General features: G+C 36.2%; 5 protein-coding genes across 5 annotated transcripts; 1 reads left to right on the forward strand and 4 right to left on the reverse strand.

The window, feature by feature from the left end:
• Positions 1 to 18: 18 nt before the first annotated feature.
• Positions 19 to 2,925, forward strand: LOC126785759 (vacuolar protein sorting-associated protein 53 A-like). Its single transcript, XM_050511398.1, has 7 exons — positions 19 to 160; positions 569 to 1,394; positions 1,517 to 1,640; positions 1,789 to 1,919; positions 2,043 to 2,137; positions 2,252 to 2,308; positions 2,433 to 2,925. Exons 4-7 carry the CDS (start codon positions 1,871 to 1,873, stop codon positions 2,511 to 2,513), a joined length of 282 nt encoding a protein of 93 aa, XP_050367355.1. The 5' UTR covers positions 19 to 160; positions 569 to 1,394; positions 1,517 to 1,640; positions 1,789 to 1,870; the 3' UTR covers positions 2,514 to 2,925.
• Positions 2,926 to 4,396: 1,471 nt separating this feature from the next.
• Positions 4,397 to 9,054, reverse strand: LOC126788266 (uncharacterized). Its single transcript, XM_050514236.1, has 11 exons — positions 8,797 to 9,054; positions 8,446 to 8,530; positions 7,626 to 7,822; positions 6,745 to 6,827; positions 6,206 to 6,251; positions 6,060 to 6,116; positions 5,875 to 5,929; positions 5,695 to 5,795; positions 5,508 to 5,571; positions 5,270 to 5,403; positions 4,397 to 4,721 (listed from the first exon to the last, which is right to left on the reverse strand). Exons 1-11 carry the CDS (start codon positions 8,875 to 8,877, stop codon positions 4,551 to 4,553), a joined length of 1,074 nt encoding a protein of 357 aa, XP_050370193.1. The 5' UTR covers positions 8,878 to 9,054; the 3' UTR covers positions 4,397 to 4,550.
• A 1,512-nt stretch (positions 9,055 to 10,566) lies between these two features.
• Positions 10,567 to 14,364, reverse strand: LOC126788263 (ACT domain-containing protein ACR9-like). Its single transcript, XM_050514234.1, has 6 exons — positions 14,140 to 14,364; positions 13,413 to 13,628; positions 13,209 to 13,314; positions 12,340 to 12,691; positions 11,145 to 11,429; positions 10,567 to 11,015 (listed from the first exon to the last, which is right to left on the reverse strand). The coding sequence occupies exons 1-6, from the start codon at positions 14,291 to 14,293 to the stop codon at positions 10,866 to 10,868; spliced, it is 1,263 nt and encodes a 420-aa protein (XP_050370191.1). The 5' UTR covers positions 14,294 to 14,364; the 3' UTR covers positions 10,567 to 10,865.
• Positions 14,365 to 14,946: 582 nt separating this feature from the next.
• LOC126788269 (histone H4) lies at positions 14,947 to 15,458 on the reverse strand. The gene has a single exon (XM_050514242.1). The coding sequence runs from the start codon at positions 15,394 to 15,396 to the stop codon at positions 15,085 to 15,087; it is 312 nt and encodes a 103-aa protein (XP_050370199.1). The 5' UTR covers positions 15,397 to 15,458; the 3' UTR covers positions 14,947 to 15,084.
• An 8,904-nt stretch (positions 15,459 to 24,362) lies between these two features.
• On the reverse strand, positions 24,363 to 25,616 carry LOC126788265 (dnaJ protein homolog). Its single transcript, XM_050514235.1, has one exon. The coding sequence runs from the start codon at positions 25,614 to 25,616 to the stop codon at positions 24,363 to 24,365; it is 1,254 nt and encodes a 417-aa protein (XP_050370192.1).
• Between the last annotated feature and the right edge of the window lie 215 nt (positions 25,617 to 25,831).

Genomic DNA, 25,831 nt, shown 5'->3' on the forward strand with positions numbered 1-25,831 from the left:
TACATTCATCAAGTTGAAGGTATGGAATTGGGGAGATTATCTATCTCCACGCACAGAGAAAAATCTTGCTGCAAGGTGTGAAAGGGTTGAGCCTTACAGAAATCACACTGCTGCCATGTGTTGGGTTCTACTGCATGTAAAGTGGCGTACTTCACATGAGGTAGATTTCTCTGTTTCACTTGCCTTTGCATCTGTTAATTATTCAAGTTGTGTCATATGTGTTTGGTACAGTAGATATAGCTTGGTTAGGCTTCCTGCTGTTTTGTGCTAGCCATCTCTAACATATTGCCTTAGATAATGGTAGGAGTTGAATTTTATTTGAGGGAACCATTACTTTTGTGTTCTAGAGATATCTGTTGGACTAATCAATGATAAAATCAGGTAACATAATGTCCCTTCAGTCTTCCTATGCCTTGATGAGGAATTCCTTTCTTTTCCTGATTTTGACTTCCTGTTTACTTTGTACGGGTAAGAGTTGATTATGCTCCTTGAATGTGAATGTATTTCATACGCCTGTTGCACAGGTTGAATGTTATTGGTGGTTAAAGTTTTCTCAACCCCTTTTCAGTGATAATTGGAGCATAATTCAGGTTCTTTGAGTTATTCTTGTACCGTGATGTCCCCACGTTTGAGCAGCTTATGGATTTGAATTACTAAATCTGGTTTGAGTCTCATTAAAGTCATATCCAACCGTACATGGATGGTTAGAGCGGTAGAAATGTTGAATCTTCATATTTTTGCCTACTGCTTCATCTGCAAATGTCATTGTCTGAACTTGTTGATACGTCGTGGAGGGATTGGCATTGATTATCTGCACTTACGTTGCTAAATAACCCATTCAGACAATGTTCATCGAATTTGTGGTTGATTGCTAGTTTGCTACGGTATTGGGAGATGCTGGAATAAGTGATATTTGATCCTGTTGAATTTTGGGTTTACAATTGAAAAAGATGTTAAAATGGTCATGCTTGGTTAGAAATCTGAACATATTGATCTCCTTTTGAGGTTCATGATCTCAAAAGTAGCTCATTGCACATATCTGTTTGCATATTTGAATTCTACATTCTGTCGTAGGAATTCATATCTTTGCTTCCCTGATCGTACCTTCTTGGTTGCGAATTGTTAACAAAAGATGAGTGAATTACACCGACAAAATCGCCTTGTTGCAACCATTTGCCGACCATGATTGCCTTCATTTCTCTTGCGAATGGGTCTTAAGTCCATTTCTGGAACTGCGGCTCTACAGGGCCAGCCATTTTGCACCACACCTTGTTCTTTAGCTGCTAAGATGCTCTGATCTGCAGCTTCTCAAGTCCTCTTGGCGAAATGAGGTTCAACTCTGCCCAGTGGTGATGATGGTGGCGTCAACATTGCAATTTTTTCTGGGCCTAATTGTAAGCAAAACGCCTTTTAGTGAAGTTGCTTGCTTCTGTTCAACTATAAAAAGCATGTCCGGACTATCCAATTTTCCATTGAAATTCGACCAACACTAATTCTTTGCGCGGTAACTTTTCAGCTACTCTACTCTAGCCGTTAAGCCGCGTGCTGATTAAAACTGGCTGAAATTTGAGAAATAAGGGCTGTGTTTGGCAAAGCTTATCACATCGGGTGATTATAAGCTAAGCCACTAATTATGTTTGGTAACCTGATTTTTCTTTTCTAGTTTCCAAAAGTTTTTCTCAATAAAAACCGAAGCTCCTCCTTACCTCCTTTTAGAAGCAGAAGCCAGTGTTGCACTGTGGCGCTAATGATTGTAGCTAAATGAATTTTTCGTAATACCGATTCCAGATTGCAAGAGAGAGCAACCAACTACTCTCCTCAATTCTCAGATCTCATTCTTCTTCTACTCGGGACCTCTCGAGCTTCAGCCATGGACAAGTCCACCACTCTCGATTACATCAACCAGATGGTCCCCACAGGTTCTTCATCTCTCTATCTATTTCTCTCTACGAATTAGTAGCCTAGTGTTTACACAATACAATTTAGAAGAAGGATGTGTAGGTTGTTCTGAACTCAAATGCTTGAATTTTGTGTATGAACAGAAGAATCGCTCACCGACGTCAAGCCGCTAATGCAAAAGATTCACAATGAGATTCTCCGCGTCGATGCCAAAATTCTAGCCGTCGTTCGTCAACAGGTGATCTTCATCTCAATCTTGTTGAGCTCAGCTACTATGAATTTTTGACGAAATAGCTTAGTTCATTGCATTTTTGTAGTCTTTGATTGATTGTGTGGTTTTGTGTTGTTTCAGAGCAATTCAGGGACCAAGGCCAAGGAGGATCTTGCTGCCGCAAGGCAAGATGTGGAGGTGTGTTGATTGGGACTCTGTGCATAAGCATTCAGGTTTTGTTAAATTAGGCTTATTTGTTTTGGTTTATGTGGTTTTTATGTTACTTTGTTTATTTTATTTGTTTTGTGATCCTCTAAGGCAGGAACTCATGTATAAGATCAGGGAGATCAAAACGAAAGCTGAGCAGAGTGAGACTATGGTTCAGGAGATGTCGCGACATTAAGAAGTTAGATTTTGCAAAGAAGCATAAAACCACGACGATTACTACTCTTCATCGGCTGACCATACTAGGTTAGCTTATGTATTCAATCTTTTATGATTTGAATGAGTTTTTTCAGTACAATGGCTTAGTCATACAACGGTTTGGAGTGTATTGACATTACGTTTTCGTATCTAGTTAGATTAGAAGAGATTTTATATTATTCTGAGGAAGTCATGTAAAGTTGAACTCATTCTCATCACAATTCTTTAGTAGTCTTTGCTGTTGAACATCTTCAAGTGATGGATTCCAAACGACAATATAAGGGGTCAGCTGCACAGTTGGAGGTAATCTATATGCTTCCTATGATGTAATTGTACTATGGTCATGAGGGGTACTTATTACATCCCCTATTTCAGAGAGAAATCTGTTTACACTCATGAATCTTTTGCATTATATATACATGTTATTTGAAAATCTATTTACTTATTACTATTAGAGTATTAGTTATATATTGATGAACATCATCTCCACTCTATATTAAAGTTTTCTGTTAAGTGGTCATGATTTCTACCAAACAAACCATTGTTTATATATGTAGAACTAACCGAACGAAGATATGCAGGGATCAAACGCCGCATGCGAACAAATGAAGAAATCTGGAAAAAAATTCCATCTTCATGGCATGTTTCTTATCGACTTTGCATTCAGTTCTGCAAAAAAAACAAGATAGTTCCACTCATCTTTGTTAACAAACTACTAATCAGAAATCTCAAACTTAACATACGTTAAAGTTCAAATACTGTTTAATCTATGATGATAACAATGTCCACACACAAACGAAAGAAGCAGAAAGTAAAACCCACATTTGAACCAAACCACCCAGCACTAGCACAATCCCACATCCATTAATCTCTGCTCATTTGAATTTGAATTTGACTAAGATATAGGACTTTGTTTTGCTTGAAAATTTGAGGAGTTGTTATTCTATGTGTGTACTAATGATCTGAAAATTTTGGTGAATTTCTATGGAGTGGTTGACTCGTGATGAATTTTTAAAGTTAGGTACTCACTGCTGCATCTTCTTTTGGTGTTCTACGTTTCTGTTATTAACTCTTGTTAAGTATAATGGATTATTCCGGTGTTCTGCCTTGTGTTAATATGTGTTGTGTACAATTTCAGGTTCTGCTAAAAAAGAAGGTAAGGCTTAGACATGACTGAAACCTGAACTAACAAGCATAGGAATTTTTGCTCTAGATCTAACTAAACTTTGTAATCTAACGTTGGTCTCTAAAGGAGTGGGTTTTTTCTCCACATTTTTGATCATGCTAACTTCTCTTTGATGGGGTTGTAAATCCTTTGTAATTTTCCAAGAACAAAATTAACAACAAAATCATCATGGTGCACAAGAAATGGATACATTAAGAATCATGATTGTTCAAAATTGATGGATACGCGTGTATGAGTATTTATGTATTTACATGATCCTAATTAAAATCAAGTTATAAATGTAAGAATATATTTGTTTAAAATAATTGGATGTCATATATTTTCAAGTATTGCTTAAAATTAAAATTGACCCAAAATTATCTTACATGTCCAAATTGGTCATTTGATAAATTAAAAATATAAACCAAAAATTTAAGTTTACCAAATGCTATGTCATAGCTTCTGCCACTAACAATCACTTATATAAGTCAATTTACCAAACAATCAGTTATTTTACTTATCACCCACTTATTCTAAAAAATCAGCATAAGCCAACTTTTTTATAAGCTCAGCTGTAACACAGCCAAAGGTAGGTACCAATTGGAAGGGTAATGACCTGGCTTCTACCAATTCCTCACTTAACGGCCTACACGGGTAGCAACCATCTGGAATTACGGTTGACTCTTATTTGGAAGGGGAACAAACAGGAAAATCCAATATATGACGGAACCAAAAGGCTGATGGCAAAAACAGCTCATGTACAATACAGATAATACAAAAACGACATTGACTATCCTAGCAGTTTAGAGTTTTAACTATACAGAAGCCTACATTATCCGGAATTGTTACAAGTTAAAACTTTGGCCTCTTCAGCTTCTCTATACTTGAATAGATTATGCTCAATAAAGAATACAATACTGCCTTTATGCAATCCATCACAAAGTTCCAGCAAGAAGCGGGCCAGTACCATGGATACAACAATCGGAAGAACAGGCTTATAAGATGTCGAGGATATCGCCCAACCTGCAATCAGAAAATCAAAAATCAAAAATCAAAGTTGTGCTCTCAGACTTGGAAAACAAAAACTTTCCATTTCATTGTAACCACACATCTAGGGACAACAAAGTTAAGTCCTTACTATTATCTACAATCCATTCAAAGCAACAACAAAGAGGGAGTCTTTTTTATTGTCTAAAAAGAGAGTCAGTAAATCATCATTTTATTGTAAGCTTCTACGTCTTGAATCTATATTCAAACTCTGAAGTCACCAAGTTCTCACAATTTTACCTACAGTGGTTCTCATGTATGGTACAAGCGACAGTATATTCTGATCCTCACATGCAGTAAGATATTGGAAAATTTGTAACAAGATAATCAACAAATAAGAAAATCATCTACCCTTTTTTAGTAAGACACATTGGACCAATGGTAAAGCCCAACTACCTATTGTTCCCAGCCCTTCTTTAACATGTACAAGAAGGTCGAGCTTAATGCCAAAATAAATTCGAGACATCATACTGCAGCTATGCTAATTTTTAAGAGATGATGACCGAGGGATAAGATCTACTCACTGGGAAAAGCAAATCTAAAGCATCCCAGGCAGCATGACGAACAACTCTTGTCGGGTACATTGGACCACCAGGAGAAGTGAAGCTATACAAACAACTCTTTAACCTTGTACTTGTGGCCATTCTCAGCTCCATACCTACGGAAATAACAAAAGTACATTGATCAGAATATGGCAAATATAATAATATACATCTGAATCTTCTGAATCATAAACCATGTAAAATGGTTAGATATTATTACCCTGGAGAACTCTAATGTGTGAGAAGTAATGGAGCAATACCGGTTCCACCTTCAGTTTTTGAAGCTGATCAGTAAAAAAACATCAGCCTCATTTAAAAAATTGAAAACTATATTTGCACGAATGATATGTTACCAACAGGAAATAACTAGAGAAAAGTATGGGCTCCTGTAGTCCTGAGAAATTTACCTGATCTGCAAGTTCAATAACAAAGAAGTCTGCAGGACCACCAACCAGAAAAGCATTCGGGAAAACGGGAAATTGCCTTAAGAAGCTCTCAAGTTTGTCAACTGCATGAATTGAACACATTACAGAAGAAATTTGAAATTTATTGTTATAGGGGTTTAAATTCTTTACCAAAAAACCTACCTGAGTTATAAAAGAATATAAACCTCGACAGTAACAGATACAGATCTCGCTGGACCTGAAATTTGATGAACAGTTCAAGTTAATTATTAATATTCCTCCTAAAACGAACACTGATATTTTCATTTTCTGTTTCAGATTAATAAATACCAGCTAAAGTTCCATGTAAAAAGGATAGGGATCCAGACCTGTACAGGAATTTTATTTAATCGGGTGGGTTCCAAGGCAACATCCTCAAGAAGATACTGAAATACAAGCAATACACGGAAACAATAAATCTTTTTGTGAAATTCTCAATTAAATTTAGTAGTTTCAATCTGAAAAGGGTTCTCACAAGAAAGAGGGATTCAAATCGCCTTAAATTTGACTGAATGTCAATCCTGCACGTGTAAAGACAATACAAATGATAAGTTTGTTGGGTAAAATATTATTGTGAAGTTTCCAATTGTCAGTACAGTTGTCACACAAAATGCTTAATGATGGACAAGAACCGTTGGAATTAAGCAAATTAGCAAACAGACTATTCAAACTGTCATAAAGATTTCAACGGCATGATATTGTTATGAATTTACATCCCATACAAGGTTCCTCCAAATAAATATATCTATCCTGCTTCCTTTAAGATTTTAGACTCATCAAATTAATCTTTACAGGCTGATTACTACCTAACACCATGCAATGGAGAAACAAATTTACAACCCTATGCAACTCCCCACATACATATTTATAAACACAAATGCATCCATGATACAGAATTCAACTTCAAATGATTAAAGAAGAAAAAATATAATGTAAATCGTTTTATTGCAAAAAGCCACCAAGAATCAGTTTTCATGTAATCACGTTTATAACCAACATATGCTAAAATCTTACCAGAAAACATTTGTAGCCCCTTGAACAAGAGCAGATGAGAATCGCAGAAGGACTTCAGAGTTGTCAAGTTGAACTTCAAAAAGCTGCCCAAAAAACCTAGGGCATTTAATCCTCATCATCCAAATGGCATATTAAAGAAAAAGAGAAAGAACCAAAGATCAAGGATAGGCAGTAATTCCTTTAATCATAAATTTGTTGTTCTACTAACAACGAAGGCCCCTACATCCCATGCACAAAAAGCATTAAATCATGTGTAAATTTTAAAGCAATATGAAAAAATATTACCGGAGCAGATATGTAAACCCAGAATTCTTTGATTGAATATCTGATAACAGCTACAACATTTGTTCTTACTGGTAACTACTATATTTAGAAATTCCAATATGTTCCGCAGCAAGCTCAATGAAAAATCACTTTTTCAGAAATCAAAATTATTGTCCAGCTTAATATATAAAACTTTCTACCTTCTAAAATATTCTCATAAATGAACATAAAAGAAGTGAAATTCTCGTTTTAAAAGTCATAAAACCATCCTGTACCATTGTGGTCCGGGATACTCATCCATATGGTATTATGCAAAGTAAACAATCACCTAAATGCTCTGCAAAGTGAGAAAGTGGAAGTCCTGTCTAACTTTTGGGTGCAATAACAGCTCTTTTGAGCCTAGACTGACATAAAAGGCACTTAACGCAAGGAGCTCATTGTTGACAATCAATGAGCAGGTAATACTAGGATTCTGTTTATTTTCCCAAAGGAAAAGCAATAAGATACTTGCACAATGTGATTCTATCTTGAAACAAACGTCAACCAGAAGCAAATACTGAAACCATACTTCAATATCAAGGATAGAAAAAAAATGAAGAAAGATGGAAGCTGCGTACCCATTTGTGAAATAACAAGGCGAAAATATGAGATGCAAATGACTGGCTCCAGAGTTGGACAATCAGATCAAGAATGTGTTTTCCGCTCTCAGGTTTCCAAACATAATAGGCAGCAAGCACATCATGAAAGCATAGCTGACTATAAATGCAATCCTCTGCAGGAGCAATTGCATCATCTTCCTGGCTGAGAATTATATCTGACATGCAATGTCAATACCGACAATGAGATCAGCATTCATTAATGTTGCCTCTGAGATCTAACATTAGTAGTCGAACATGTAACCCTACTATGCTAAGACACAATGAAACATTATGAGATAAACAATAATCAACAATTAGACTGCACTAATGATTTAATAGACAATAAGTCTCCAAGGCAGTTATATTTGTGCAGTTCTCCCCTTGAGCAGTTACTCTAATGTTACGAAATTTTCGCTAATCTGTGAAGGGCCAGAATTTTGTGGTTATATAATAAATTTTAGTTATCATATAAGAACTTTAAATTAACTGATCTTGTTCTATAAACCATTACAGGGCCAAAGAACTCTCACATGTGACAGCTATTCCCTAGGGACACCAAACAGATTATCCTACCAAATAATTAGTTTCCAAGTCCAACAAATGTCAAGTGCCATCATCTCAGTTTATGTTTGATACTCCAAATTTTCAACAAGTACAATCATACTCGAAAATAGTAACAAGTCCAAATTTAAGTTCAACAAACTATCATCAAACAAACATGGGTGGGTAAAGCAGACACAAAATTTATCTCAGCCTCATCTCAATCTTCCCAACCCATCAAAAATCAGTTTAAACTGACCTTTGGCCCGCTCATCAATCTCTAACGCAATGTCAGTAAACAGCTCCTGCAACAAGTTGCGCCGCAGCGACGGAGAAGCTAGGGCCTGCAGCACATAAAACACGCATGAAAAATCTCTCTCCTCCAAGTTAGGTTCAGCATTTCTCAGGCACTTTTGTTGTGAAACCAATCATCTCTCTAATCCACACACTAAACGCAATTGGGAAAATGCCAAAGCAAGCAATTCCACACAACTATAACAACTAATTGCCACTTTACAGCAATATAATTATATATAGAAAAGAATTAACGAAACTCAATTGCGTGTTATAGTGTCCAATATCAGAAATCCAACGAGTTAAAAGTGAGTACCCGCTGGAGCTTCTTCTCGATTTCCTGAGTGAGAGCGTCGAGATAGGCCGAGCTTCGCGGCGTGAAAGAAGCATGCGTCATTCTGTCTGATTACAACACACACCTCTTCCTCCTCATCCACGAGATCATCAACAACAATCGCATTACAAACAGTCCCAAACCCGCAGAGAATCTATACAAAAACCTCGATCCGGTCTTGGTCTGCTGCTGTGGTTAAGGCGTGAGGCTTTAAATTAATGAAAAGACGAAAACAAGTAATGAAGTAATGTGGGGGTTGATAATTGAGAGGTGATGTGGCGTGGTCTTCTTCCTTCTTCTTCAATGGTGGAGCTGCTGTACGGTTTGGTCTACCACGTTTTCGTATTTCTTTATTTTTTCTTTCTTTTGTTTTTATTTTTTTATTTTTGGATGGATTGATTGATCGATTTTGCGGATAATGGGAAAGATTTGGATTCAAAATCCAATTCTACATGCAAGTGGTTTTACGGGTGAGGTCCACGTGTAAGTGTGCTGGCACTTACGACATGCCTGATTCTAGCTGTCGGCACTTGCTTGCAGGGTCAGGGTGGGTGCCGTTCTACCCTCATTCCAAATAACTCCCAAGTCGTAACATATCTGCGCGTATATGAAATACTTAAATTAGAACATTTTCTTTATTATCATTTTTAAGTTATTTTATATTAGTATATTTAATTTTTTAAGAAAATTAGTTGCTGCATCACTCTCTATTATAACTTTCAAACTTTATTTTAATTTTGAACTATCTCATTCTACAAATTTATCTAGTAAGATAGTTCAGAATAAAAATATTTGAATGTAAACAATTCTTTATAGGGAATTATATATAATTCATAAATTAATTAATTTTTTAGGATGTAATAAATACTTTGAATTCAAATAAAGTTAAAATAGAAAGAACTGATATATACGTATTTTTAAATTAACTAGCCAAAATGACTTAAGCTATTTTGGTTGAAATTTAACTAAAATATGATTAATATTGCTAAAGATGCTCTTATGTATTACGATTCTAGATGTTAAAAACGATTTTATTGAGAAATTGGAGAATCAAATATAGTGGTTTAATTTGAGGTACGCATCTCAAAATTGATAACATGTTATTTATTTCTAGTTCGTAACTTAATAATGAGTCGTAGTATCCACACAACAAAAAACTTAATAATGCGTGGATCCAATAATAAATTGTTGTGTAGAAAGCTTTTCAAGTCATACACTTGTTGTTCTTATTTTACAAAGTCAACCTGATTCGAAAATGCACAAGTTTTCTAGCAGGGCAGCGTTTGAGAGTGTTGATCGTTTTACGGCTTTCAGCTTCTTTTACGAACCAAGCATATCATGCAACATGTCGTCAGATACTGAAACCGACACCTTACCAGAAGTATCCTTTTTCTGGTATCCAATAGCCGTCAACAAATCACCATCTTCGTCACACACAGTCGTCAAGGATAGTGAACATTACAAATAGACCAATCAGCAAAGGAGGACCTGCCTATCTTTACGAAGAGTGCAGTACATCTTTCCATTAGACTGAAGAGATCACATGCCGTGAGCTTAACTTCCTACATCTGATGGCCTCCCATGCATTATTGCTTGCAAGCTTGTTTACGGAAACTCTTTTAATTGGCCAAAAGAATATTACAGTAACTTAATGACAAGATTTCCTTACAGTACAAAATTATACAAATTATACTAATACAGCAGCCTAAACTCTATGATATTCCATAATAAATACATTAATACAGTAGAATAGGGAAGAAATTGCTCAAACAGTAGGTCAAAACTTCAACAAATTAATCAACAAGGACAAGAAGAGTTGCTTTCTTACCCCCCACCCCTTAAAAGAAAGCAAGGCACTGCACTAGTTTACATAAACCGGAAACTGCATGCTTGCCGCCAGGACCATAGATAATGTGATAATGGTCATTTTCAAGAGACTTCAACACGATTCCTTCATCAGAGATTCCTTAACTCCACCGGTGAGCCTGAGCTACAGCGAGCACATAGATACATTAAGACTCGGAACATTGGTAGAAGGATGATAACTGTACTCACCATCCCATCAGTGTTCGTCTAACTCTATCTACAATCTGATTTTTAGCTACCATATTTGAGAACTGAAATTTGGAATTCTCCTCCAACAGAAAACTATACACCTCCCATTCACGATCTGATGCTGAGATCCTCCTTCCAATTTCAGCCTGAAAGAGAAGACAACAGGTCGCCGAATCTGTTGAGTACTCACTTTGAACTTGACAAAAAATGTGCGAGTTAACAGTTCACAGAAGAACATATATTTTCAGAATTTAATCTATGCTTCCTATTCTTACCGAGAAAATGCAGATCTTTAGATCTTTTAGAACCCGTGTAACATCATAGAAAACTAGTGGTCGCCCCTTTCCAGATAGCTCAACTGGATTAGCAACCAACAATTCTGTATCAGGCCCTCGGTTTGCAATGACAACACGCAGAGGATGCAGCATCTCCACCTTCAAACTCCAACACAAAGCATTCTGCTCCTCCGGATGCTGAATTTTTTTCCCATCCTTTTGCTGAACAAAAAGTTCTAGATCCCGATACCCTTTTGCTGGTGGAGAAAATCTACCATAAGCTATCTGAACAAGAAAAGATGCCAATTATTTTTTGCCTCAGCAAAAATTGCATAACCTTACCAATCTGGCAAGTGTAATGTACATAACAGTCAAACTGCTACCCGCAATAAAATTTAATGTTTTCTCTTCGTAAAGCATTGCCAAAGAATAATGGCACAAACATACTTGTGTCTCTCTAAAGTAGTTACATGAGTTGTTAAGATAGATCAATATAAGAGGCTACGAAGGCCTCTAAAAAGTTCTAGGGGTTAGTAAGCCAAACATTGACTGCCCTATATATAGGTCAAGGGTCGGGAACAGCAATTGAACTCTATGGGGTCGATGAAAATGAGTATCGAAAGATATATTGGCATACAAAAGGAGCTTCCTTTCCTGTAGGTCGAGGGGTTGAGAACAGCGAAGGAACTCCACATGGTCAATAAGATATAATGGTGTGCCAAAGGAGCATGATGTCTTAACCAATTTATATTTACAAGCCTCTTTGATGTTAGAATGCATTTCCATGTGCAAATAACCAAAATAAAATTTTTTTTTTTAAAGAGTGGAAACGATAGGAAACACCAATTTACCATGCAAAGCAATCTAATTTTCCATAACTAAATGTTCCACCAACTTGCATTCTTCCCACACACCAAATGCACATACAACTCTTCCACCACCCTTTTTGGGGTTTCAACCCCACTCCTATGTAGAGAATACCAGAGTCAACTATGACCTCAGCAACCAGCTAATGACACATCTTATTAGGTGGCTGGCTAATTTACCATTCCAGGACAGGGAGGATAAAGAAAATTCTTATTTCCAATTGAAGGTAGTATCTAGCATGCCATGACCAAACTAACACAATAAAATACCCTACTTACTAAATATGATCTTGTGTTGTCTCAAAAAGAAATTATATAAGAATCTGTACCTTGATGTTGCTGTCTTTCAAAGTTCTCATAATGTCATACAAGAGACCCTTGTGATCAGCACAGTGGATCTGAAGTAATGTGTGCGCTGGGCTTAATGAGTTGTCTATTGTCACACTGGCATTCTTTAATTTCGCCATATCTGGACTAAGAGCTTGAGATCGGATTTCTTTATCCAGTAGCTCACATCTGAATAGCTCTTCAGCTACTACAGGAGATAAAGAATGGATGGCGTGGTGGGGATCATATTCAGGACCTACCAATTGAAGTTCGCAACCGGTACACGACTCACCCAATACAGCTTGCAACTGTTTCAATGTCCCATCTTGGCGTTCCTTTGTGTGTAGAAGCTCCCTAAAATGAAACTTAAACCACATCAATTATTTATATGTAAAAGCATAACCACATCAAAATTTGACATCAACTGACTTATCATACTACCAAGTACCAACAATACCACAACAAGGGCAAAATTTATGACTAGATCCCAGTTAGATTGCTGATTCTGATGATAATGTTATCTTATGCTTTACCAGCAAAAGATTAACTTGGTGGGGAAAAGTGGAAAGTTACAAGTTTGGAATCAAAATCTGCTAAGTGAGAAAAAGGAAAGTAAAATGCACCTTGCCCAAATTAAACCTATAGACAAGTTAAATATCTAAGCAACTAAGACTATTCATGTAAATGTCTGAAAACAAGCAAACTTTCATACATAATTTCTGACACAACTCTAGGGATCATCAATCTGAAAGAGTTAAAATTGAAGGAAAATAAAACAACTAGGTAACGTCCATTTTACTTGGCCCAAAGTTGCACTGCCAGTGCAGTCAGCAAAATTAACCAGAAAATGAATACCAAAAGCAAAACTCACATGTTATCAGTTATGAAGAACAGGTCCAAGACCCTGTCATCTGGCGTTGTTGTCACTTTCACCATTTGAATTGCAAGCTCAAGATCAGACAGAATTTCAGTCACATCTAAGACAAAGCAATTGAGGCAACATGAGATTTTAGCCACAGGGAGACAATTGAAGAAGAATATGATTTGTTCATTAAGTGGAAGATATTCCGCTTACCATGCAGTAATCCATTACGGTCAGAGCAAAGAAACTTTAAGAGATAAACTGCAGGGGACGAACTTGTAGTCTGGGGGTAGAAGTAGTATGGAACAGAACATGAAGGGCACACTGATAGGAGCTGGTTCTCCAAATTCGACCATTTCACCGCTGTCGAGCTGGGACGAGGAACCACCCATAGTACAACGTAGCACCATATCCCATCAGTCGAAAAATCTGTGTAGGAATTTAATCAAAGGACAAGAATATATACTAGGTCAGTACAGGCATAAACCTGAACAATAGATTGAACCACCGAATATTTCCCAATTTGGTTCTACAAAAAAATTGGCAGATGGAATCTATGCATCAACGGGATTAATGATAAGACACAATATGAACAAATGGATGGGTCAGAATTGTTTGACTTCAAAATATGGGATTCTATCCTAATACTTACCTAGATACCAAAACCGATGAATACAACAAAAACAAAATACAACGACCCCATCTTGCTATTTGGTTCCTGCATAGATAGTGATCAAAGAAACCCAAAAAGTACATAACTATCATTCTCAACCTAAAGAATAACACCCACAAAATGATTCTTAGGTTTCTGCTCATTCCTCGATTTCAATCTAACAAATTAGTGCATGATTTACTGAGCAATAACAAAACTGTGCATCATGAAAAGGGTCAGATGTGAAACCTCGGAACTGATATTTGGCAAGTGAACATGTTCCATTACCTGCTTTCTTAATGTAGAGCCCAAAATCAAGGATGATTCTGCAGATATCACAGCCCAGGCCGGTCTTGTCGGGGCAATTAACAGTGATGACGCAGGGCTCGCCGGGGAGTATCGCTTTCTCGATAACGACGACATCGTCGCTCGGAATTCCCATGCCGGGAAATGTGCCGATCAAAAAGGTGGGGAGGTGGATGAGCTCAAAGTTGGGAGACGCAGAAAAAGGTCAGGAAGAGGAAGAAAATGAATAAATGAGAGGACAAGAGAAGAGGAGGCGGGTGGGTATCAGCATTTACCACGTGATGGATGGGCTGTGGTACCGGAGCTCCCTTACCAGAAGTACACGGTATTTCTCCAAACTGTATTTCTCCCAGAGGATACTCTAATTATGGTAAAAAAAAAAAATTGGGCAGCTTTTGACTATGACTATGGAAGAGATTAGGACTATTCTCGCCATTAGGAATATGCTAAACGAAATCAAACAACCATCTCACATAAGAGGTTGTAATTCATCAATTGGGATTTGCAGATAGATAAGGACAACCACAGATTAACGAAGCATATAATCAGCAGCTCAATTACCCCAATTTTTACCCAATATCATGAGATTCCCAACCCCAATAGTTACTATAGCTGCTGTAAATTCACAACAGCCAATAGCTAGCACATCGTCTACCTACTAGCTATTAACCCAATACTAATCAAATTCTTTAGAAAATCCCAATTGAGGATTCGGTTTACTCCCAAAATTTCGAGGAAGGGAACAAAATAGCTAACAAAATGCAAAAAGAACATAACCAGACGCCGGAATTAGAGAAATTGAACTTCCATTACTACCAAACACGGTTGCAAATTACATGAACAGCAAATTCATCAACCAAATATACTAACTATTCCAGTTCTAAACATAAGAACCCTAGAACCAACCCTAAACTAATACCCAAAAATTTAACCCCCAAATCCGTAAAGGGTCCTTCCCTGCCTCTTGAGCGCATAGACGACGTCCATGGCCGTGACGGTCTTCCTGCGAGCGTGCTCGGTGTAAGTGACGGCGTCACGGATGACGTTCTCGAGAAAGATCTTGAGGACACCCCTGGTCTCCTCGTAGATGAGGCCGGAGATACGCTTGACTCCGCCACGGCGAGCGAGACGGCGGATGGCGGGCTTGGTGATGCCCTGGATGTTATCCCTCAGCACCTTCCTGTGACGCTTCGCTCCTCCCTTGCCCAACCCCTTGCCTCCCTTGCCGCGGCCTGACATTTTTCACCGGAAAAATTTGGAGAGGAAATTTGATAGTGGTGAAGAAAATAAATTGGAGCAGATTTGATTTGATGGGTGAGATGGTGGGGAAGTGGGAGTTATTTATATAGGGGGGAATTATGGGTTTTGGATTGGAATTGGGAAATAGGTGAAAGTGGCTCGATCCGCGTGATGGGTTGTAATGAAATCTGAACCGTTAATGCTTGTAGTAATCGACGGTGAAGAAGTAGCTCTTGGCTTTGGCACGGATCGTGGTTTTCTTGACGGTATTTGTGAAAACACAAGGCCAGTTTTGAAAGGAGTTTCGTTTTGGGAGAAATAGCGCGTGCCTAAATCACAGAAAACGCCCTCTGGTTGATAAAAGGTGTTACTAGAAGCCATGCCACAAAGAAACCATGTAACCTTTCGACAAAAATGAACATAAATCTTGCAACCAAATATTTGTTGCGATCTTTCAGCAAATATTATGGTTTTCAGATCACAATGCCTCATCGGGTTTTGTCATTTGCAATAGTCAAGGTTTTCTTTTAATTATTTCTATAAAAAATCTATTGGAATATTTAATTAACATGTTTCGTGTCGGGCTTTTGCACTTAGAATTAGTCTTCAAGTAGGGTGTAAATGAGCCGGGCTGAATAATAAAGTGTTCATGTTTGGCTTATTTTCATTCGATCGAGCTTGAGCGGAGCAAATATTTGATTTTTATGCTTCATATTCAAGCTCGGCTCAGCTTGAAAAAGCTCGAGCTGGGCTCGGACCCGTCACTTTATTAGATGAGATCGAACTTAAAAAATTGAACCGTCTTAAATCTTATGAAATTAAAATTTTAAAATTTAGAAATCTAAAATCTAACGTCATAGCATCACACAAAATTTATTTTATTTGTAATAAAATTAAAAAAAACAAACTAAATTTGTTATTAAACTTAAAGTCTTTAACCAATTAATCTAGAAATAAGCATTTCAGCTATTTCGAACTAATATTATATTTTAATAATATTTCTTATACAAAAATTATGTTTTATATATACTATAAAAATTAATAAGTCAAGCTTAATTAATAAACGAGCCGAGCTTTTAACAAGTCCGAGTTAGCTCGCGAGCTAAATGAGTCGAGAGAGCCGATACTTATTGTTTAAGCTCGGCTCATTTTCAAGGTCAGGCTTAATAATGAGCTCAAACTCGGCTCATTTAATTTTACGAGTTCGAGCCGAACGGGCTAGAAGCGAGTCGAACACGAGTCGAGCACGAGCGGCTCGAACCTACTTATAGCCATAGATGTAACCGAGTATTAGAGAAATTTATATGTCCATTTAACAAGTATATATGTAATCGCTAAATTGACTCACACAACGTCAACATAAAATGAACTTCGGGATTCTGACATATTTGGACTTTGACACGATTCATTGGGACCCTAAGTTGTGCTAATATATATTCAAGGAATTACATATAGATACTCATGTTTTGGATTTAAAAAAAAACAAGATTAAAAGAACAAAGAACTGTAAAAATACTTTCAATATAATTTTATGGAGGAATTGAAGATGTGATTTCAACCCCATTTTTCATAGCCCCCGTGATGCTGAACTGTCAAATGTTTGATGCACAACTATATGCACTAACTCTACATTAAGCTTCTTATATTCATTGTGATTACGTATATAAAGCTAACCATTCAAAGCATATCGATCACTTAAAAAAATTAGGATTGAGACCATCCTATGCAAAAGGGCACATGCATTCTCATCATGTTCATACATTGAATCCGACGAAAATTATGTGGATCGATTCAACCAACTTGCGGACACCTTAAATACTTTTCTGGTGTTGGTTGATATGTCGACACACTAGTCACGTGTCATCACACTATTCACTACTAAAACAAATATTGCTTATGAAATAGTTCCAAACTCACTTGGTCTCATGGAAAACGACTATAGTAATAGTCTCAATAGTGGTAATGCGCACCAATATTTCCGTTTAGGGTAATGTAAATTTTTGCAAACGTCTCATATTCACGTATGTTCGGCCATCACCATCATCATTATAAACGAAATTACAATCAATGATATCGAAGGATTGAAATACTTAAACTCGCTAGGATTGACATAGATCTACAATCCTTGAGCCCAACTAGGGTAATCAATGTGCCAAATTGTGATGCCTCATCGCATAATGGTGAAGCCATTAATGTGAATAGGTGTTATTGGAGATGAGCATCCAAATAGTATGCATATCGCAACCTTGACATGCGTCCTCTTTTCCCGTTGGATATATAGAATGTCACTTTAATGAGATAGTTGATAGGTCATTAATTAAAACGTCTATAATAAACCCTGTAAAATGTCATCGTTAGTATATAATAAGCATGGATCGTTCAGTCAGGGAAATTGAATGAAACTCTAAACTTTTAGTGTTAACAAATAATGAGAGGTTTAAGATTGATTATTAACTGAGAAAATTAGAGTTAAACCCAATAATAGAACACCTTTTTCAATATAAGCCCACACCCATTTTTTCGTTTATTCTACATCCAAAATCGTTTATTATTATTAATTTTTATTTTTGTATAAGTCTAATCTACCCTTTTAACATATAAAAAGTTAGACCAAATAATTTTCCTAATTTTAGGTTTTAAAATCAATTTTGAATGTGAAGCTCATCAATTGTATCCATAATTATTTCATTGTATTTAATTCATACTGCTAACATCAATGTGTATATATATTCATAAAAAAATTCAGTTTTTCAACTTCTTGTTCTTCTGCAATCAATTCTATTTTGTAAAATTTTACACCAATTCTTATTTTTCAAGCAATATGAGCTAGTCATATGAAGATTATATGACAAATTCATATGAAGGTATATAAGGTACTAAACGATCTTGATTCAGTAAGTGTTTCTTATCGTGATGTACATATTGTTCTTGTTGAATTATTATTTTTTTCCTTCTTGTTAGGTATATTGTCACATTAATCTATTGTAAGAGATATTAAAACAATATTCTGGACAATAATCATAGGTATATACATACACTATAACATCTAATAAAGAGACATATTAAATTACCCTTATATATTGTCTTCCTCAATAAAATGTAGATTTCTATAGATAAGACATATATATCTATGAACAATGTTCTAAAAACCGCCGCCTAGCGCCCGGAGACCCCTGGCCGCCGCGATTTTGGGCTAAACGGCGGTGTTAGGCGGTTGGGCGGCTTCTAGGCGGATACTAGGCCGATTTTTTCCCGCCTAGGCGGCTGGGCAGATCCTGGGTGGCTATGTTTTTTTTTTTAGTTTTAGATTTTGAGTTTAATTCGGATACAAAAGAAGTACTTGAATGATATGGAGAAGAAGAATTTGATGAGCTCTGAGGGATTGTGCTTGCAAAAATGCATTTCCGTTGTTTGAATTGTTTTTCTTATTTTCTAAAGGGTTGGTGAATTGTGTTTCTTATTATTTATTTTCCTAAGTTCATTGTTGTTGAATTGTATTTCTTTTTTTTCCTAAGAGGCTAAGATCATTAGATCAATATTGTTGAACATTTCTAAGGATTAAGGATTAAGAACATATGTATTTTCAGTATTCTAGACATTATATATATATTTACATTAATTTCATGGATTATATTCTTATTTTAATTGTATTTATATAATTATTTGTTATTAAAAATTTAAAATATATACAAAAATACAAATCCGATTAATCCTCGATTAATCATCTGGGCACTGGTTTTAGCTGTCTGCCCGATTAACGTCTAGCGTTTTTTAGAACCTTGTCTATGAACTAGGAATTCTACATGAACCTTTTAAATAGATATGCTTCTCATTATTAGGTTGTAATTAAAGAGATATCTACTAACTAGGTTAAACACTTAAAGTCCTACATACCTTTATTTTAGGTTATTTAATAGATGAATAAAAACTTTAAAAATCAGAAAAAAGACTGATATAACAAAGTTCTCCAAATTAACAACCTAACAGTTTTCAAATTTCATGAATATAAATTTTAAATTACCAAAATATAAGTTTTACATTCATTATCTTAAGGTATTTGAATATAATCTATTGGTAATAATGATGCGTTAAAAGGGAACTTGCAAAATCATATCTAATCTATAATTAAGGTAAAAAAACATTTAATACCAAAATTGACTAATTATAATTAAATATTGGCAATATGTAATTTTTGTTAAAACGAAAGACAATCTACTATCTTATTTTATAATATTAGAGTAAAATTATAATTATATAATAGGTGGGTTTATTTAAAAGTATACACTAAAAATAGGTATGAAATGAAATACCCTTTATTAACTACTAATGAAATAAATTTTAAATTACTATTTACATGATAGACTTTTCTTTAACAAACTTAAACTAAATTTACTATTACGCCACATAATTACAAGTTCTAAGTTTTTAACCTATCATGCATTATAATTCGACAAATTACATACTTTTTAGACACCAATACAATTCGAGTCTTAGGAGATCATCTAATCATGCAAGATTTTAATTAACATTTAGATTGACTTATGGCCTAATCTAATTTTGCATGCAATCGAATTCAATAACACTTAGAGTAGAAATCAAACAATATTACATTTAAGCACCAAATATTTGTTGGAGACATGTTTCATGTATGACGTCACCCACCATGGTTTCACATGAAAATTTCCAGAATTTTTACCACTTTTAATCAACACAAACCGAACCTACTTAGGGCATGATTCGATTTGTGTCAATATGGTTGATGAATCTATCACTCAAACACAATCTTAAGGACTGCATACAAACACTAAATTCATATGTATATATCTGAAAATTATCTAAAAGTATGAGAAAGATGATTAGAACACAACAATATAAATACAAACTCAATAGTTATATGAAATCATCAATTCGGCAAAGAACCAAAAATCTAATAAAACAATCTGAAACTTTCGATTTTTAATACAAAACAATAATCTCACACAAACATCATACTACAATATTCATAGATAAAGTATTGTAAAAAATCAAAAATGAACAAACTCATGAAGAAGAGTTGCGAGAATCACACGTTGTAGGAACCTTTGAGGTGTGTCTTCAATGGTGATTTCGGTGGAGATAGAATTTGTATATGGGGGAGAATGACTTGCTGTTTTGGTGAATGATGTTTGAGGTAGTATTTTGGCAAAGGTTTGGCTCTTGAATGCAAAGGAGAAGTGATATATTTTGAGAGATGAAGCAATGTATATATAGAGGAAAGAGGGAGGGTAGGCACGGTTTGAATTTTGATGTTGCCTCTTCCTTCCTATTATAATGTCATGCTTTAATCCCTTGAATCATGTCATGTTTTATTCCTTTAATGATCATCTTCTATTTAATTGTTGCATGGCTTGGCTCCATCTCTCTTTTTTCACTTAATTAATCTTCACATTTATTTCTTCCTTCTTATTTTCTTCTTCCCATGGCAAAGACTCAATTTCTTAATTCTCTCCACTTTGGGCACTCTCATCCTCCATGCTTTAATCCCTTAATTCATATCATGTTTTATTCCCTTCATAATCATCTTCTATTTAATTGTTGCATGACTTGTTCTCTCTTCTTTTCTCACGGCTCATCTTCCATGTCCTCCTTGATTATCTCTTCTCTTTAATTGTTACATGACTTCCTCTTGTCCTACTCTATTATTATCACTTAAAACCAATTAGAACAAGTAAATTAGTAGAATAGGAAAGTTCAATTAGCAAAGTTACGAAATAATAATTTTAATTTAAGTTGGACTTTCCCAAATGGTACATTTCTTAGCCTAAAAAGGATTCTTAATGCAAATAAGATTCTTGCCAAATCACAGATGTTACCGAAACGTCAAATAATGAATACTCCTAATTCAACTAGGTTTCCTAGTTCAACGGGAAATCATATTCTAAATAGGACTCTTGACAATTTCTGCATTTTCAACTTGTTTTAGTACAAAAAATGCAACTAATGCCGCCAAAAACTCATACTACGACTCAATGACTCGATATTACAACAATAAGGGCTAAGAAAAGTACAAATGGGGGTAAAAACATGTTAAGAACATCATATAAAGTGCTCCTGTCAACAGTCTTCCCGTCGTTAGGGGGAGTTAAGAACATAGAATGTTTTAGTGGAATAACACGAATTGTCGTAATTTGTCCCCACTGTGTCTCATCTTGATCCTCACTATTGCACAAAGTGACGAGATCACAGATATTAGCTACAAATATGTTTGCAATGTTAGATGTCCTAAGACGAGGACATGACGTCACACAAGAGGAATTGGGCACATGGTGACGCCATAAAGTGACATAAATAGTGTCACAGGCCGTGACTCTCCAAGGAAGAAGAGGAGACCATCTTAAGTTTGATATATACTCAATCAAATGAGTTTGGCACAATTGGATCCATTGATCCATAGTCTCAAATCTACCTCATGAGAATTTCCTGGATTTTGGTTATCACTAGGAAGCACCTCAAATGTTAGAATAAATCTTTGGATATATAGAGATCTCTACAAATACAAACCACATGAGGATGTAGGATAATGAGTCTTGATATCGAACCATATTTCGTTGAGAAATACCAATGTAGTAATTTTGGCCTAATGGAAAGAAGCGATCAAGCATGAAATAATGTTCATTAACAAAGAGATAGGTATTTGGGTAAGTAAAGTCGACACCGCAAGTGTAAACCCTATTATATGTCTTTGTTAGGATGCTCATGAGAATTAAGAGTTTAAACTCAACTTATGGCGCAAGGTCTCTCACTAACGCATTGGAATCGACTACGAGGAAATACTCATTTGTAATAGACCACAATCAGATATTCTCGTAATGGATGTCATTGCACTCCACTACTTCATTAGTTTGGTAGTTTCCGAAAATTGACAAATGCAGCTTATGAATGTTGTAATAAGATATCTCTATAAAGATCAAAATTAAGAGATATACATGACTATTTGTTCTAGACTTTCATGTATATCTCTTAATTTTGATCTTTATAGAGATATCTTATTACAACATTCATAAGCTGCATTTGTCAATTTTCAGAAACTACCAAACTGATAAAGTAGTGGAGTGCAATGACATCCATTACGAGAATATCTGATTGTGGTCTATTACAAATGAGTATCTCCTCGTAGTCAATTCCAGTGCATTAGTGAGAGACCTTGCGTCATAAGGTGAGTTTAAACTCTTAATTCTCATGAGCATCCTAACAAAGACATATAATAGGGTTTACACTTGCGGTGTCGACTTCACTTGCCCAAACGCACACAATCGGTGACAAAAAATAGGTGAGTTTAGATATGCAAACGGCTTTTGGTGTTCGTATTTTGGTAATGGGTATTCCCTTATGACATATTAGTGTTGTTTTCGGTTTACCGGAAATTCGGACAGTTAAACGAGGTCCGAATTGGATGAAATTTTTATAGGGTCACTAAATATATATACCAATCATATCAACTAATGTTGATCGATCTCGAGAAGTTTCCTTCATATAGTTGCTTCATAATGCAATAGTTTTGTTTTAAACCTAATAAAATATGTATCTCTAATATTTTATTATTTGACAGGTTTTTACGGGCCGGGTCGGATTTCACACTTCGGATCCGCGGGCTAAATGATGAGGCCTAACTTGACATTTCATTCGTTGTATAGCTTTTTGTCCACACAACAACAATACCTAAAGGTTTAGGCTTATTTAGTCCTTATACAGAAAAGAAAAAACGACATGGTGAGAATGAACACTATTCACATTGTCGCCAAATATGCGTAAATACATACGTACCAAATGAAATATATCAGAGCTCCCATGATTTATGTAGAAATCAGGGGGAGATGCAAACATCAGGGAGAGTCTAGCACATATATGTTATTCTCAAATATAATAGGTATGTTGTACTTTTTTTCTCCTTCATCCAATGTTTATTTTCTCCCACTGAGTTTTTATTACTTGACAAAGTTTTTAATGAGACGACGTCTTATGCACCTTTTACTGTTGACACGGTACAATGGGGAGTGTTAAAGGAAAAACACATAATGTGTCTTCGTCAAATGTAACAGACTAGAGGTGATTAAGCATTATTATTTAATAGTTACCGTGTAACGTTTAGTCATTATTGTTATCATAATGTGCGATGTAATTACCATTATAATACTCTCCTTGTATAAAAGAATATGCAATAAGATGAGTAGACCATTTCATTTTCCCTACAACAATATCTAACTTGTTCCATTAATAGAGAGGTAGTTGGTCATATCATAAAACAGAGGACTAGAAGGAATGACCTAACTAATGTATCAGACAATCCTTCAGTCCTACTTGATCAAATTGAAAAGCAGAATGAAGTGATATAGCCGATATGGTTGTTGGTCATACCATAAAACAAATGACGAGAAGGAATGACCTAACTTGCTAATGCATCAGCCAAATGAATGGCCTCCTTGGATCAGACATGGATCGATGAGCTAATTAAACTTGTTATATCTCGAACCACAAACTTTATCCTCTAAGCAACGTTAGTGGATGAGTATATAAACCAAATGACTATTCATATGTAAGTCTTTCGGTCACATGAAAGAAAATTACTTGTAACAAATCTAATTTCCTTAAACTTGTCTATGCCGAAAATTTGAGTAAGATATAATGGCTGAAGAAAGTATGTCAAAGACTTGTTTGTTATTAATCACCAATTGTTGCATTGTTGTGACGTGTTGAAAAATTTGCTTGATTAATTTGTACTGGTTGAAGAAAATGTGAAACTAAATTGCGTGGAGGAATTTTTCTTTTTCTTTTTGACAATGGCATTCAGTGTTCCAGTAAGAAATTTACAGCAAACAGCTCACAGCATCATGTTAAGCTAAAGAGTATTGATAACTAACCCACAAGGCCACACAACTATGCATACGACATTTTTTTCAAAAACGGGGTTCCTACAAATACAAATACGATCACTGTTGTGCACACTGCACCTTCTGACCACCAGGCATGTCGTCTTCCTCATAGGCCTCTGAATGCGCCTGTTGCTGTTTCCTCCTCTTCTCCTCATGCATGTTCACATCATGCAGAGTCGTCTCCTCACACTCATCCAATTCCATATCTTTCAGCTTCTGAGACGATGCATCTGACGGAAGAACAACTTCCAAAGCCTTGACCTTCTCAAGGCTCAGAGTTTTAGGGAATTCCACTGAGAAATGAATGAACAGCTTGCCCTTCATGAATGACCTCTGGTGCATTGGCATACCCTCATCATTTACAGCCTTAAACGAACCAGGCTTCACAACTTCACCTGGGTTTGATTTAATAAGTAGCTTCCTGCCATCCAAATGGTTCAGCACAAACTCAAAACCACATAGAGCCTCTGTGAGTGACAAAGAGTGCTCCACGTAAAGGTCGTCCATCTCTCTCTTGAACTTTGAATGTTCCTTCTGTTTAAGGACGAAAATTAAATCACCAGTGACTGTGTCAGGAGCTTCATCAGATTCACCAGAAAATGTGATCTTCTGTCCATTTTGCATACCCTTCTCCACATGGACTTCCAAGACCTTCTTCTCCTGAAAAACCTTCTCTCCATTGCACTGTCCACAGCGATCCTTGTAGCCGATGGTCTCTCCGGTACCGTTGCATTCATTGCAAGCATGCTGCATCTGTTGAACCATACCGGGTCCAATATGCCTAGTAGTGACCTTCATACCAGTTCCTCGGCAACCTCGGCACTTGGCCGTGGCTCCGGATTTTGACCCCTTGCCTTCGCACTTGGAGCACAACACATTGCGAGACAGCGAAAGTTTTCTCGAGGTTCCAAGATATAGGTCTTCCAAAGAGACATGCAGTGGGCGAATCACATCTTCTCCACGTCTCTGTCTCCTTCCTCTGCTACTACAATCCGGCATGCCTCCAAATGGGCTGCCACCACCAAAGAAAGACGAGAAGATGTCATGTGGGCTTCCTTGAAATCTGTCATTGAGTCCATCCTCACCATACTGATCATATATTTCACGCTTCTCCGGGTCACTCAGAACCTCATAAGCCTGAGCCGACTCTTTGAATTTTTCAGGATCTCCGCCCTTGTCAGGATGGTTCTTGATGGCGGCTTTCTTGTAAGCCTTCTTGATCTCTTCAGGTGAAGCATTCTTGGAAACTCCAAGAATCTCATAGTACTTGGAGTTGTCAATATTCTTCGGCGCCCTACGTCCTCCAAACATCTTTGATTTTTGTTCAATAGACTTTCTTGATTTCTTCGAGTTAAAAGTAAAGTGGAAGGATCTGTTGATATAATTTGTGTGGAGTAACTAAGGTCAGGCCTCTATATAAAGACTTGTGGATTTGCTTTTCCTTAATTCGAAAGGACTCCTAATTAATGAAGCTAAGAAAATCAATTCCCAGTCAAAACGGATTTTTGTTTATGAATCCAGTAGGG

Source organism: Argentina anserina, chromosome 3 (assembly GCF_933775445.1).
Source record: "Argentina anserina chromosome 3, drPotAnse1.1, whole genome shotgun sequence".
In the NCBI taxonomy this organism is placed as follows: domain Eukaryota; kingdom Viridiplantae; phylum Streptophyta; class Magnoliopsida; order Rosales; family Rosaceae; genus Argentina; species Argentina anserina.